At 45.6% G+C, this 13,787-nt stretch overlaps 1 protein-coding gene across 1 annotated transcript in view; it reads right to left on the bottom strand.

The window, feature by feature from the left end:
* The window catches only part of LOC129695152 (collagen alpha-2(XI) chain-like), a gene marked incomplete at both ends in the record, with an annotated part of 61,402 nt that extends 47,669 nt beyond the window's left edge, over positions 1-13,733 (bottom strand). Inside the window, 5 exons of the mRNA XM_055631919.1 lie at positions 3,485-3,538; positions 6,476-6,520; positions 7,498-7,551; positions 8,863-8,907; positions 13,546-13,733. Coding sequence (XP_055487894.1) covers positions 3,485-3,538; positions 6,476-6,520; positions 7,498-7,551; positions 8,863-8,907; positions 13,546-13,733 — 386 coding nt within the window. The remainder of the gene's footprint in view (positions 1-3,484; positions 3,539-6,475; positions 6,521-7,497; positions 7,552-8,862; positions 8,908-13,545) is intronic.
* Positions 13,734-13,787: the final 54 nt, after the last annotated feature.

Below are 13,787 nucleotides of genomic sequence, written 5' to 3'. Positions count from 1 at the left end.
TCATTCATTCATTCATTCATTCATTCAATTAATTCATTCATTCATTCATTCATTCATTCAATCATTCATTCATTCAATCAATCATTCATTCATTCATTCATTCATTCAATCAATCATTCATTCATTCATGCATTCTGTCATTCATGCATTCATTCATTCATTCATTCATGCATTCATTCATTCATTCATTCATTCATTCATTCATTCATCATCATTCATTCATTCATCATTCATGCATTCATTCATTCATTCATCCATCATTCATTCATTCATTCATTCATTCATTCATTCATTCATCCATCCATTCATTCATTCATTCATACATTCATGCATTCATTCATTCAGGTTGTTGTAGGTTGTCGCCGGGATGGTGCATGGTGCATGTTGTCGCCGGGATGGTGCATGTTGTCGCCGGGATGGTGCATGTTGTCGCCGGGATGGTGTAGGTTGTAGCCGGTACTGACTTTGGTGAATTCCATTGTCGAAGTTTTCATACGTTCATTCATTCATGCATTCATGCATTCATTCATTCATCCATTCAATCATAAATTCATTCATTCATTCATTCATGCATTCATTCATTCATTCATTCATTCATCCATACATTCATGCATTCATTCATTCATTCATTCATTCATTAATTCATTCATTCATTCATCATACATTCAATCATCATTCATTCATTCATTCATTCATTCATTCAATCATTCATTCATTCATCATTCATTCAATCATTCATTCATTCAATTCATTCATTCATGCATTCATGCATTCAATCATTCATCATTCATTCATTCATTCATTCATCATTCATTCATTCATCATTCAGCATTCATTCATTCATTCATGCATTCATCATTCATTCATTCACTCATACATCATTAATTCATTCAATCATTCAATCATTCATTCATTCATTCATTCATTCATCATTCATTCATTCAGGTTGTTGTAGGTTGTCGCCGGGATGGTGCAGGTTGTCGCCGGGATGGTGCAGGTTGTCGCCGGGATGGTGCAGGTTGTCGCCGGGATGGTGCATGTTGTCGCCGGGATGGTGTATGTTGTCGCCGGGATGGTGTAGGTTGTCGCCGGGATGGTGCATGTTGTCGCCGGGATGGGGTAGGTTGTCGCCGGGATGGTGTAGGTTGTCGCTGGGATGGTGCAGGTTGTCGCCGGGATGGTGCATGTTGTCGCCGGGATGGTGTAGGTTGTCGCCAGGATGGTGCATGTTGTCGCCGGGATGGTGCATGTTGTCGCCGGGATGGTGTAGGTTGTCGCCGGGATGGTGTAGGTTGTCGCTGGGATGGTGTAGGTTGTAGCCGGTACTGACTTTGGTGAATTCCATTGTCGAAGTTTTCATACATTCATTCATTCATGCATGCATTCATTCATTCATTCATCATTCAATCATTCATTCAATCATTCATTCATTCATTCATGCATTCATTCATCATTCATTCATTCATTCAATCATTCATTCATTCATTCATTCATTCATTCATTCATTCATTCATTCATCCATTCAATCATTCATTCAATCATTCATTCATTCCATTCATTCATTCATTCATTCATTCAATCATTCATCATTCATTCATTCATTCATGCATTCATCATTCATTCATTCATTCATTCATGCATTCATCATTCATTCATTCATTCATTCATGCATTCATCATCATTCATTCACTCATTCATCATTAATTCATTCAATCATTCAATCATTCATTCATTCATTCATTTATCATTCATTCATTCAGGTTGTTGTAGGTTGTCGCCGGGATGGTGCAGGTTGTCGCCGGGATGGTGCAGGTTGTCGCCGGGATGGTGTAGGTTGTCGCCAGGTACTGACTTTGGTGAATTCCATTGTCGTAGTCACCGGCAGTCGGCTAAAACATCGTCTAAGTGGGACAGGCCCTTTTGTCCAGTGGCCGGATTTTTGGCGATCGTCTACGACCACGACAGTCGCCGGCACTTGCCTAAATAATCGCCTCGTACGACGGGTCGTCAACAAAATGCAGCTCCATCCACTCTCTCAGGAACAGAGTGAAGCTCCCACTACACCGCCCCGTTACACACTGCCCAGGGTCAGACACAGAAAACCACAGTGGAGGTTTACTGCGTACAGGTTTGTAGGCTAATTGTAAATTGTCCCTATTGTGTGTAGGATAGTGTTAGTGTGCGGGGATCGTTGGTCGGTGCGGACTCGATGGGCCGAAGGGCCTGATCTACGCTCTGTATCGCTAAACTAAACTAAACTAAATCATTACACTGGTCAACCTGAGGAGCACCTTCAGTAACAGACTGGTTCCACCAAGATGCAGCACAGAACGCCACAGGAGATCCATCTTCCCTGTGGCTATCAAACTGTACAACTCCTCCCACTTCTGTCGTGGGGTAGACTGAGACTGCCCCCCCCCCCCCCCCCCCACACACCACCCCCCTCCCTAATCCTTGCACATCCCCAATCCTTTCCACTCCACACTTTAATTTCATGTCTGATGTGTCTTGTGTTTTATGACTGTTAGCAGATCAATTTCTCTCCTGGGATAAATAATGTTCTATCGAATCGTACCATCATTGCAAAAGGATTTGAGTATAGGAGCAGGGAGGTTCTACTGCAGTAGTACAGGGTCTTGGTGAGACCACACCTGGAGTATTGCGTACAGTTTTAGTCTCCAAATCTGAGGAAGGACATAATTGCCATAGAGGGAGTGCAGAGACGGTTCACCAGACTGATTCCTGGGATGTCAGGACTGTCTTATGAAGAAAGACTGGATAGACTTGGTTTATACTCTCTAGAATTTAGGAGATTGAGAGGGGATCTTATAGAAACTTACAAAATTCTTAAGGGGTTGGACAGGCTAGATGCAGGAAGATTGTCCCCGATGTTGGGGAAGTCTAGGACAAGGGGTCACAGCTTAAGGATAAGGGGGAAATCTTTTAAAACCGAGATGAGAAGAACTTTTTTCACACAGAGAGTGGTGAATCTCTGGAACTCTCTGCCGCAGAGGGTAGTTGAGGCCACAGTTCATTGGCTATATTTAAGAGGGAGTTAGATGTGGCCCTTGTGGCTAAGGGGATCAGGGGGTATGGAGAGAAAGCAGGTACGGGATACTGAGTTGGATGATCAGCCATGATCATATTGAATGGCGAATGGTGCAGGCTCGAAGGGCTGAATGGCCTCTACTCCTGCACCTAATTTCTATGTTTCTATGTCATAAGGTCCATAATGAATAGGAGTAGAATTAGGCCATTCGGCCCATTATATCTACACCACCATTCGATCATGATCTATCTCTCCCTCCTAACCCCATTCTCCTGCCTTCTCCCCATAACCTCTGACCCCCGTACTAATTAAGAATTGTATCGTAACATCGACACTTGATCGGAGAACTTTGTGTGTGAAATCCTTTCTCTTTACAGCATTTACTTCCTCTCTCGGGAGAAGGGAGAGGAGTTATAGGAGCATTGTTGTTCTTACCCGATCACCCTTGAGACCCATGTCTCCCTTGAATCCTGGGAATCCATCTTCACCCTGGGAGAAAGCAGAGACAGTGAGTCATGCACAACAACACAGAGAGATGCAGCGATCGAGTGACTATATTGCATTCAACATAGAACCGCTCCATCCAAGACCATGAGAAACTTCAGGGAGTTGCAGATGCAGCCCAGACCATCACACAAACCAGCCTCCCTTCCATCAACTCCATCTACACCTCACGCTGCCTCGGTAAGGCCACCAGCATATAACCATATAACAATTACAGCACGGAAACAGGCCATCTCGACCCTTCTAGTCCGTGCCAAACACATATTCTCCCCTAGTCCCATATACCTGCGCTCAGACCATAACCCTCCATTCCCTTCCCGTCCATATAACTATCCAATTTATTTTTAAATGATAAAAACGAACCTGCCTCCACCACCTTCACTGGAAGCTCATTCCACACAGCTACCACTCTCTGAGTAAAGAAGTTCCCCCTCATGTTACCCCTAAACTTCAGTCCCTTAATTCTCAAGTCATGTCCCCTTGTTTGAATCTTCCCTACTCTCAGTGGGAAAAGCTTTTCCACGTCAACTCTGTCTATCCCTCTCATCATTTTAAAGACCTCTATCAAGTCCCCCCTTAACCTTCTGCGCTCCAGAGAATAAAGACCTAACTTATTCAACCTATCTCTGTAACTTAGTTGTTGAAACCCAGGCAACATTCTAGTAAATCTCGTCTGTACTCTCTCTATTTTGTTGACATCCTTCCTATAATTAGGCGACCAAAATTGTACACCATACTCCAGAATTGGCCTCACCAATGCCTTGTACAATTTTAATATTACATCCCAACTTCTATACAACATGCTGGAGTAACTGTGGAGGACGTGCTGATTCCAGCATCCTTACTTCTACAAGGACTCATGATTCACTGTTCCACAGGAGCAACAAGAGTGCCAAGTTGAGGCTCTTGCATTGAGGATACAACAGCAGAACCGGAAGATAGACACAAACACCAGTCTATGAGCTCTCACACCCGAGGCTGAATAGCTCAGTGGGGTCATCAGTCAGTCAGTGAGATTATCAGTCAGTGAAGGTTGTCCATCAGTGAGGTCGTCTCTCAATGAGATCATCAATAAGTCAAGTCGTCAATCATGAGGTCAGCAATCAGTGAGGTCAACAATCAGTGAGGTCAGCAATCAGTGAGGTCAGCAAGCAGTGCGGTCAGCAATCAGTGAGGTCAGCAAACAGTGAGGTCAGCAAACAGTGAGGTCAGCAATCAGTGAGGTCAGCAATCAGTGAGGTCAGCAATCAGTGAGGTCAGCAAACAGTGAGGACATCAATCAGTGAGGTCATCAATCAGTGAGGTCAGCAAACAGTGAGGTCAGCAAACAGTGAGGTCAGCAATCAGTGAGGTCAGCAATCAGTGAGGTCAGCAAACAGTGAGGTCAGCAATCAGTGAGGTCAGCAAACAGTGAGGTCAGCAATCAGTGAGGTCAGCAAACAGTGAGGTCAGCAATCAGTGAGGTCAGCAAACAGTGAGGTCAGCAATCAGTGAGGTCAGCAAGCAGTGAGGTCAGCAATCAGTGAGGTCAGCAATCAGTGAGGTCAGCAATCAGTGAGGTCATCAATCAGTGAGGTCAGCAATCAGTGAGCTCAGCAAGCAGTGAGGTCATCAATCAGTGAGGTCAGCAATCAGTGAGCTCAGCAAACAGTGAGGTCAGCAAGCAGTGAGGTCAGCAAACAGTGAGGTCAGCAAACAGTGAGGTCAGCAATCAGTGAGGTCAGCTATCAGTGAGGTCATTCTTCAGTGAGGTCATCCATCAGTGAGGTCAGCAATCAGTGAGGTCAGCAAACAGTGAGGTCAGCAAACAGTGAGGTCAGCAAACAGTGAGGTCAGCAATCAGTGAGGTCAGCTATCAGTGAGGTCAATCAGTGAGGTCATCCATCAGTGAGGTCAGCAATCAGTGAGGTCAGCAATCAGTGAGGTCAGCAATCAGTGAGGTCATCCATCAGTGAGGTCAGCAAACAGTGAGGTCATCCATCAGTGAGGTCATCCATCAGTGAGGTCAGCAAACAGTGAGGTCATCCATCAGTGAGGTCAGCAATCAGTGAGGTCAGCAATCAGTGAGGTCAGCAATCAGTGAGGTCATTCTTCAGTGAGGTCAGCAATCAGTGAGGTCAGCTATCAGTGAGGTCATTCTTCAGTGAGGTCATCCATCAGTGAGGTCAGCAATCAGCGAGGTCAGCAATCAGTGAGGTCAGCAAACAGTGAGGTCATCCATCAGTGAGGTCAGCAATCAGTGAGGTCAGCAATAAGTGAGGTCATCCATCAGTGAGGTCAGCAATCAGTGAGGTCAGCAATCAGCGAGGTCAGCAATCAGTGAGGTCAGCAATCAGTGAGGGCAATCAGTGAGGTCAATCAGTGAGGTCAGCAATCAGTGAGGTCAGCAATCAGTGAGGTCAGCAATCAGTGAGGTCAGCAATCAGTGAGGTCATCCATCAGTGAGGTCAGCAATCAGTGAGGTCAGCAATCAGTGAGGTCAGCAAACAGTGAGGTCATCCATCAGTGAGGTCAGCAATCAGTGAGGTCAGCAAGGTCAGCAAACAGTGAGGTCAGCAATCAGTGAGGTCAGCCATCAGTGAGGTCATCCATCAGTGAGGTCAGCAATCAGTGAGGTCAGCAATAAGTGAGGTCATCCATCAGTGAGGTCATTCTTCAGTGAGGTCAGCAATCAGTGAGGTCAGCAATCAGTGAGGTCAGCAATCAGCGAGGTCAGCAATCAGTGAGGTCAGCAATCAGTGAGGTCAGCAAACAGTGAGCACATCAATCAGTGAGCTCAGCAATCAGTGAAGTCAACAATTAGTGAGGTCATCACTCGGTGTACTCTTCAATCAGTGAGATCATCAATCAGTGAGTTCACCAATCAATGATTCATCATTGGCACCGTTAAGAAAAGACAAGTTCATCAGAAAACGTTCTCACCTTCTCGCCTTTGTGTCCCATCAAGCCGCGGATTCCATCCGTTCCCTGAGAGGAAGAGAAGAGCAGTGAGGCGTGGGGCAAGAGAGACAGGCGCTGGCTGCCCTAACGCAGGGGCTCATCGCACGGATGTGTCTCCCCTTTCTCCAGAAACCATTCCAAGTGCCCCCCAACCTCGACCAGTGCCCCCGACCTCGACCAGTGCCCCTGACCATGTCCATGGTGGCCAATTGGGAAAGGGGGAGATGCAACGAGACCTGGGTGTCATGGTACACCAGTCATTGAAGGTAGGCATGCAGGTGCAGCAGGCAGTAAAGAAAGTGAATGGTATGTTAGCTTTCATAGCAAAAGGATTTGAGTATAGGAGCAGGGAGGTTCTACTGCAGTTGTACAGGGTCTTGGTGAGACCACACCTGGAGTATTGCATACAGTTTTGGTCTCCAAATCTGAGGAAGGACATTATTGCCATAGAGGGAGTGCAGAGACGGTTCACCAGACTGATTCCTGGGATGTCAGGACTGTATTATGAAGAAAGACTGGATAGACTTGGTTTATACTCTCTAGAATTTAGGAGATTGAGAGGGGATCTTATAGAAACTTACAAAATTCTTAAGGGGTTGGACAGGCTAGATGCAGGAAGATTGTTCCCGATGTTGGGGAAGTCCAGGACAAGGGGGTCACAGCTTAAGGATAAGGGGGAAATCCTTTAAAACCGAGATGAGAAGAACTTTTTTCACACAGAGAGTGGTGAATCTCTGGAACTCTCTGCCGCAGAGGGTAGTCGAGGCCAGTTCATTGGCTATATTTAAGAGGGAGTTAGATGTGGCCCTTGTGGCTAAGGGGATCAGGGGCTATGGAGAGAAGGCAGGTATGGGATACTGAGTTGGATGATCAGCTATGATCATATTGAATGGCGGTGCAGGCTCGAAGGGCCGAATGGCCTACTCCTGCACCTAATTTCTATGTTTCTATGCCCAATACCCCAACCATGCCCAATACATTCCATGCCCAGTGCCCACACTCACCTTCACACCACGTGGGCCAGGATAGCCGATTGGACCCTGAGGACCAGTCTGACCCTGGTAATAAACACAGAAGGAGAGAGAGAGTTACACACAAATCATCGGCGGAGCAGAAGACTGGCGGCTGTGTGAATCTGGAGGTCCCGAACACTCGTAGAATCCGCAGGCACCTCGGCCCAACTTGCTCACAACGATGTCCCAGCTGCACTAGTCCCACCTGAATGCATTTGACCCATATCTCTCCAAACCTGACCTATCCATGTATCTGTCCAACTGTTTCAAGTCAAGTCAAGTTTATTTGTCACATACACATACGAGATGTGCAGTGAAATGAAAGTGACAATGCTCGCGGACTTTTGTGCAAAAGACAAACAACAAAACAACCAAACAAATTATAAACACAATCATAACACACATATTCTTTTACATAATAAATAATGGAAGGAAAAACTTCTTAAACGTTGCAATAGACCCAGCCTCAACTACCTCCATTTAACCATATAACCATATAACAATTACAGCATGGAAACAGGCCATCTCGGCCCTACAAGTCCGTGCCGAACAACTTTTTTCCCTTAGTCCCACCTGCCTGCACTCATATCATAACCCTCCATTCCCTTCTCATCCATATGCCTATCCAATTTATTTTTAATTGATACCAACAAACCTGCCTCCACCATTTCCACTGGAAGCTCATTCCACACCGCTACCACTCTCTGAGTAAAGAAGTACCCCCTCATGTTACCCCTAAACTTCTGTCCCTTAATTCTGAAGTAATGTCCTCTTGTTTGAATCTTCCCTATTCTCAAAGGGAAAAGCTTGTCCACATCAACTCTGTCTATCACTCTCATCGTTTTAAAGACCTCTATCAAGTCCCCCCTTAACCTTCTGCACTCCAGAGAATAAAGACCTAACTTATTCAACCTATCTCTGTAACTTAGTTGTTGAAACCCAGGCAACATTCTAGTAAATCTCCTCTGTACTCTCTCTATTTTGTTGACATCCTTCCTATAATTGGGCGACCAAAATTGTACACCATACTCCAGATTTGGTCTCACCAATGCCTTGTACAATTTTAAACATTACATCCCAGCTTCTATATACTCAATGCTCTGATTTATAAAGGCTAGCATACCAAAAGCTTTCTTTCCCACCCTATCTATATGAGATTCCACCTTCAAGGAATTATGCATGGTTATACCCAGATCCCTCTGTTCAACTGTATTCTTCAATTCCCTACCATTTACCATGTACGTCCTATTTTGATTTGTCCTGCCAAGGTGTAGCACCTCACATTTATCAGCATTAAACTCCATCTGCCATCTTTCAGCCCATTTTTCCAGTCTTGAAGCCAACTCTCAGACTTACCTGGTTGCCTTTGGAACCTGATGGACCTTCTTTGCCTGGATGACCCTGTAAAAATACAAGCACGCATAAGACCAACAACGCTGATGAAAATGCACAGCAAGAACCAAAGAAAGCTGTAGTAAATCAGCATGTGATGCCGCATCTCTGGAGGAAAGTAATAGATGGCGTTTCGGGTCGAGACCCTTCTTTAATAATAATAATAATCATTTTATTTATAGAGCACTTTAAAAACAAACATAGCTGCAACAAAGTGCTGTACATCACTAATCATTGACAAAAAAGTTAATACACACCAAAAATAACAATCAAAAGAAATAGGAAAAGACATGTAAAATAAAGAAACATCAAAACCACCACAAACAGAAGCAAAGCCTCAGTCATGGTCAAAAGCCAGGGAGTACGAATGTGTTTTAACACTGGATTTGAAGATGGACAGTGAGGGGGCCTGTCTGATGTGCAACGGCAGGGTGTTCCAGAGTGCCGGAGCAGCAACAGAGAAGGCTCTATCCCCTCTGAGCCTCCGACTAGACCTCGGTACCTCCAGGAGCAGCTGACCAGCTGACCTGAGGGACCGGGCAGGAGTGTATGGGTGGAGCAGCTCAGAGAGGTAAGGCGGGGCGAGCCCATTCAGAGATTTAAAAACAAATAACAGTATCTTAAAATGAACTCGAAAGTACACCGGGAGCCAGTTGAGGGAGGCCAGAATTGGAAATATGTGCTCCCTCTTTCGAGTCCCTGTTAAAAGGCGAGCAGCAGCATTCTGAACCAACTGGAGACGAGCCAGTGAAGAACGAGCAACTCCAAAATAGAGCGCGTTACAGTAATCCAGCCTAGATGTAATAAAGGCATGGATTACTGTCTCAAAATGCTGCCGCTCGAGAATGGGCTTCACCTTCGCCAGCTTCCTTAGGTGAAAGAAGCTGGACTTAACCACCGCGCATATTTGGCGATCTAATTTAATGTCACTGTCCATCCTAAAACCCAGGTTCACAACTGTTGGCTTCACGTACCTTGACAATGGACCTAAATCAACAAATGGAGGTTCACGGCAGCCATTGGGATCAAATAAAATCACCTCTGCCTTCTTTTCATTAACATATAACATATAACATATAACAATTACAGCACGGAAACAGGCCATCTCGGCCCTACAAGTCCATGCCGAACAAATTTTGTTCCCCTTAGTCCCACCTGCCTGCACTCATACCATAACCCTCCATTCCCTTCTCATCCATATGCCTATCCAATTTATTTTTAAATGATACCAATGAACCTGCCTCCACCACTTCCACTGGGAGCTCATTCCACACCGCCACCACTCTCTGCGTAAAGAAGTTCCCCATCATATTACCCCTAAACTTCTGTCCCTTAATTCTGAAGTCATGTCCTCTTGTTTGAATCTTCCCTATTCTCAAAGGGAAAAGCTTGTCCACATTAAATCCAAGAAAGTTTAGGGCCAACCAGGACTTAATGTCATCAAGACAAGACAGAAGCGATTTTACAGAAAAGGCGTCTTCCCCCCTCAGCGGCAAATAAATTATTATCTAAATGGTGGCCGATTGGGAAAGGGGGAGATGCAGCGAGACCTGGGTGTCATGGTACACCAGTCATTGAAGGTAGGCATGCAGGTGCAGCAGGCAGTAAAGAAAGCGAATGGCATGTTAGCTTTCATTGCAAAAGGATTTGAGTATAGGAGCAGGGAGGTTCTACTGCAGTTGTACAGGGTCTTGGTGAGACCACACCTGGAGTATTGCGTACAGTTTTGGTCTCCGAATCTGAGGAAGGACATTATTGCCATAGAGGGAGTGCAGTGAAGGTTCACCAGACTGATTCCTGGGATGTCAGGACTGTCTTATGAAGAAAGACTGGATAGACTTGGTTTATACTCTCTAGAATTTAGGAGATTGAGAGGGGATCTTATAGAAACTTACAAAATTCTTAAGGGGTTGGACAGGCTAGATGCAGGAAGATTGCTCCTGATGTTGGGGAAGTCCAGGACAAGGGGTCACAGCTTAAGGATAAGGGGGAAATCCTTTAAAACCGAGATGAGAAGAACTTTTTTCACACAGAGAATGGTGAATCTCTGGAACTCTCTGCCACAGAGGGTAGTTGAGGCCACAGTTCATTGGCTATATTTAAGAGGGAGTTAGATGTGGCCCTTGTGGCTAAGGGGATCAGGGGGTATGGAGAGAAGGCAGGTACGGGATACTGAGTTGGATGATCAGCCATGATCATATTGAATGGCGAATGGTGCAGGGTAGAAGGGCCGAATGGCCTACTCCTGCACCTAATTTCTATTCCTTATCTCTTGTGATGCTGCCTGACCCGCTGAGTTACTCCTGCTTTTTGTGTCTGTCTTAGATAAAAATATATAAATAGAGAGAGACATAGAATCATACAGTCATAGTGATACAGTGTGGATCAGGCAGCTTGTTCCATATACGCACCACACTTTGTGTGAAAATGTTACCCCTCCGATTCTTATTAAATCTTTTCCCTTTTGCCCATGTCCTCTTGACTTTGATTCCCCTACTCGGGACAAGAGATTCTGTGCATCTCTCCTGATTTTATACAGCTCTATAAAACCAGGCCCGCAACCTTGGCATGATCTTCGATTCCACCCTCTCCCTTGAGCCTCACATCCGCCATGTCATTAAAACCTCCTCCTTTCATCTCCGCAACATCGCCAAACTCAGACCCTCTCTCACACCTCCCGCTGCTGAAAGACTCATCCACGCCTTCATCTCCTCCCGACTGGACTATTGCAGCTCACTTCTCCTTGGCATCAGCTCCACCTACATCAACCGACTCCAACTGGTCCAGAACGCAGCCCGCCCGACTCATCACCCACACCAAATCCTGGCATCACATCACTCCAGTCCTCAAACAACTTCACTGGCTTCCCATCTCCCACCGGATCACCTACAAAATCCTGATCCTCACCTACAAAGCCCTCCACCAACTGCCCCCCCCCCCCCCATATCTCACTGACCTCCTCTCCCCCTACCAACCCTCACGGTCCCTCAGATCCACATCAGCCGGTCTCCTCTCCATCCACAAGTCCAACCTCCGCAGTTTTGGGGACAGAGCCTTCTCCAGGGCAGCTCCCAGGCTCTGGAACTCCCTCCCCCAACTGATCCGCAATTTCGTTTCCCTCACCATCTTCCAGTCCCGCCTCAAGACCCATCTCTTCACCTCTGCCTATCCTTAGCCCCACGTCCCCCTCCCTTTTCATCTGTGCATTAATTGCCTCATATTGTGTTTTGAATTGAATTCTGTCTTTACTTTGAGTACTAGTCTTGTCTCTACTATTTATCTCATTCCACTTACATGTTTTCCCTCTACTTGCTAAATTTTGTAAGGTGTCCTTGAGACTCTTGAAAGGCGCCCATAAATAAAATGTATTATTATTATCATTCTAAGATCACCCCTCATCCTCCTATCATTGTCCTATATAAACCATATAACATATAACCATATAACAATTACAGCACGGAAACAGGCCATCTCGGCCCTACAAGTCCGTGCCGAACAACTTTTTTTCCTTAGTCCCACCTGCCTGCACTCATACCATAACCCTCCATAACCGTCTCATGCATATGCCTATCCAATTTATTTTTAAATGATACCAATGAACCTGCCAACACCACTTCCACTGGAAGCTCATTCCACACCGCTACCACTCTCTGAGTAAAGAAGTTCCCCCTCATATTACCCCTAAACTTCTGTCCCTTAATTCTGAAGTCACGTCCTCTTGTTTGAATCTTCCCTATTCTCAAAGGGAAAAGCTTGTCCACATCAACTCTGTCTATCCCTCTCATCATTTTAAAGACCTCTATCAAGTCCCCCTCTTAACCTTCTGCGCTCCAGAGAATAAAGACCTAACTTATTCAACCTATCTCTGTAACTTAGTTGCTGAAACCCAGGCAACATTCTAGTAAATCTCCTCTGTACTCTCTCTATTTTGTTGACATCCTTCCTATAATTGGGCGACCAAAATTGTACACCATACTCCAGATTTGGTCTCACCAATGCCTTGTACAATTTTAACATTACATCCCAGCTTCTATACTCAATCCTCTGATTTATAAAGGCTAGCATACCAAAAGCTTTCTTTACCACCCTATCTATATGAGATTCCACCTTCAAGGAACTATGCACGGTTATACCCAGATCCCTCTGTTCAACTGTATTCTTCAATTCCCTACCATTTACCATGTACGTCCTATTTTGATTTGTCCTGCCAAGATGTAGCACCTCACATTTATCAGCATTAAACTCCATCTGCCATCTTTTCATTTTTCCAAATGGCCTAAATCACTCTGTAGACTTTGGAAATCCTCTTCATTATCCACAACACTCCCTATCCTGGTATCATCTGATCCAGATCAGTGATGTACATGACAAAACAACGAAGGACCCAACAAAGATCCCTGAGGGCACCCAATCGTTCACCGCCTCCAACCGACAAAACAGACCATCCACATTCCCCTCTGGTTCTCCATTCAGCACTGTTTGAATCCATCTGGCATTCCTGCATTTTAGCACACAACAGTGGAAACTCTAAGCCTCGGGCCACTGTAACAAAAGTGTCACACGCACGCCGCGGTCGAACCTATGGACAGCATGCCGTTATCGCATGATCGTACATGTACGTATGAGTTGGCGACCAGTGGCCCTGACGGCAGGTATCGTATCGATCGAGCGCACAAAGAGCGCGCACCAGCACTCAGAATCTGTTGTGCCAAGGCAGAGCACGCCCACCCAGCAGATCAGGACACGGCACGCAGAGAGACGGACAGGTGAGGTCCCCACAGCTGCACGGGACAGTTCCAGCGGCCGGCGGGGTTCCCAGTAGTGGTCGTGCGCACCTAGAGAGTGACCAGACAAGCATGTAAGCTCAGATTCCCGACCGTAATCTGCCA

This window comes from Leucoraja erinacea, unplaced genomic scaffold (assembly GCF_028641065.1).
Source record: "Leucoraja erinacea ecotype New England unplaced genomic scaffold, Leri_hhj_1 Leri_961S, whole genome shotgun sequence".
Lineage (NCBI taxonomy): Eukaryota > Metazoa > Chordata > Chondrichthyes > Rajiformes > Rajidae > Leucoraja > Leucoraja erinaceus.
The sequence above is the reverse complement of the archived record's forward strand: the minus strand, read 5'-3'. Positions and strand labels throughout refer to the sequence as shown.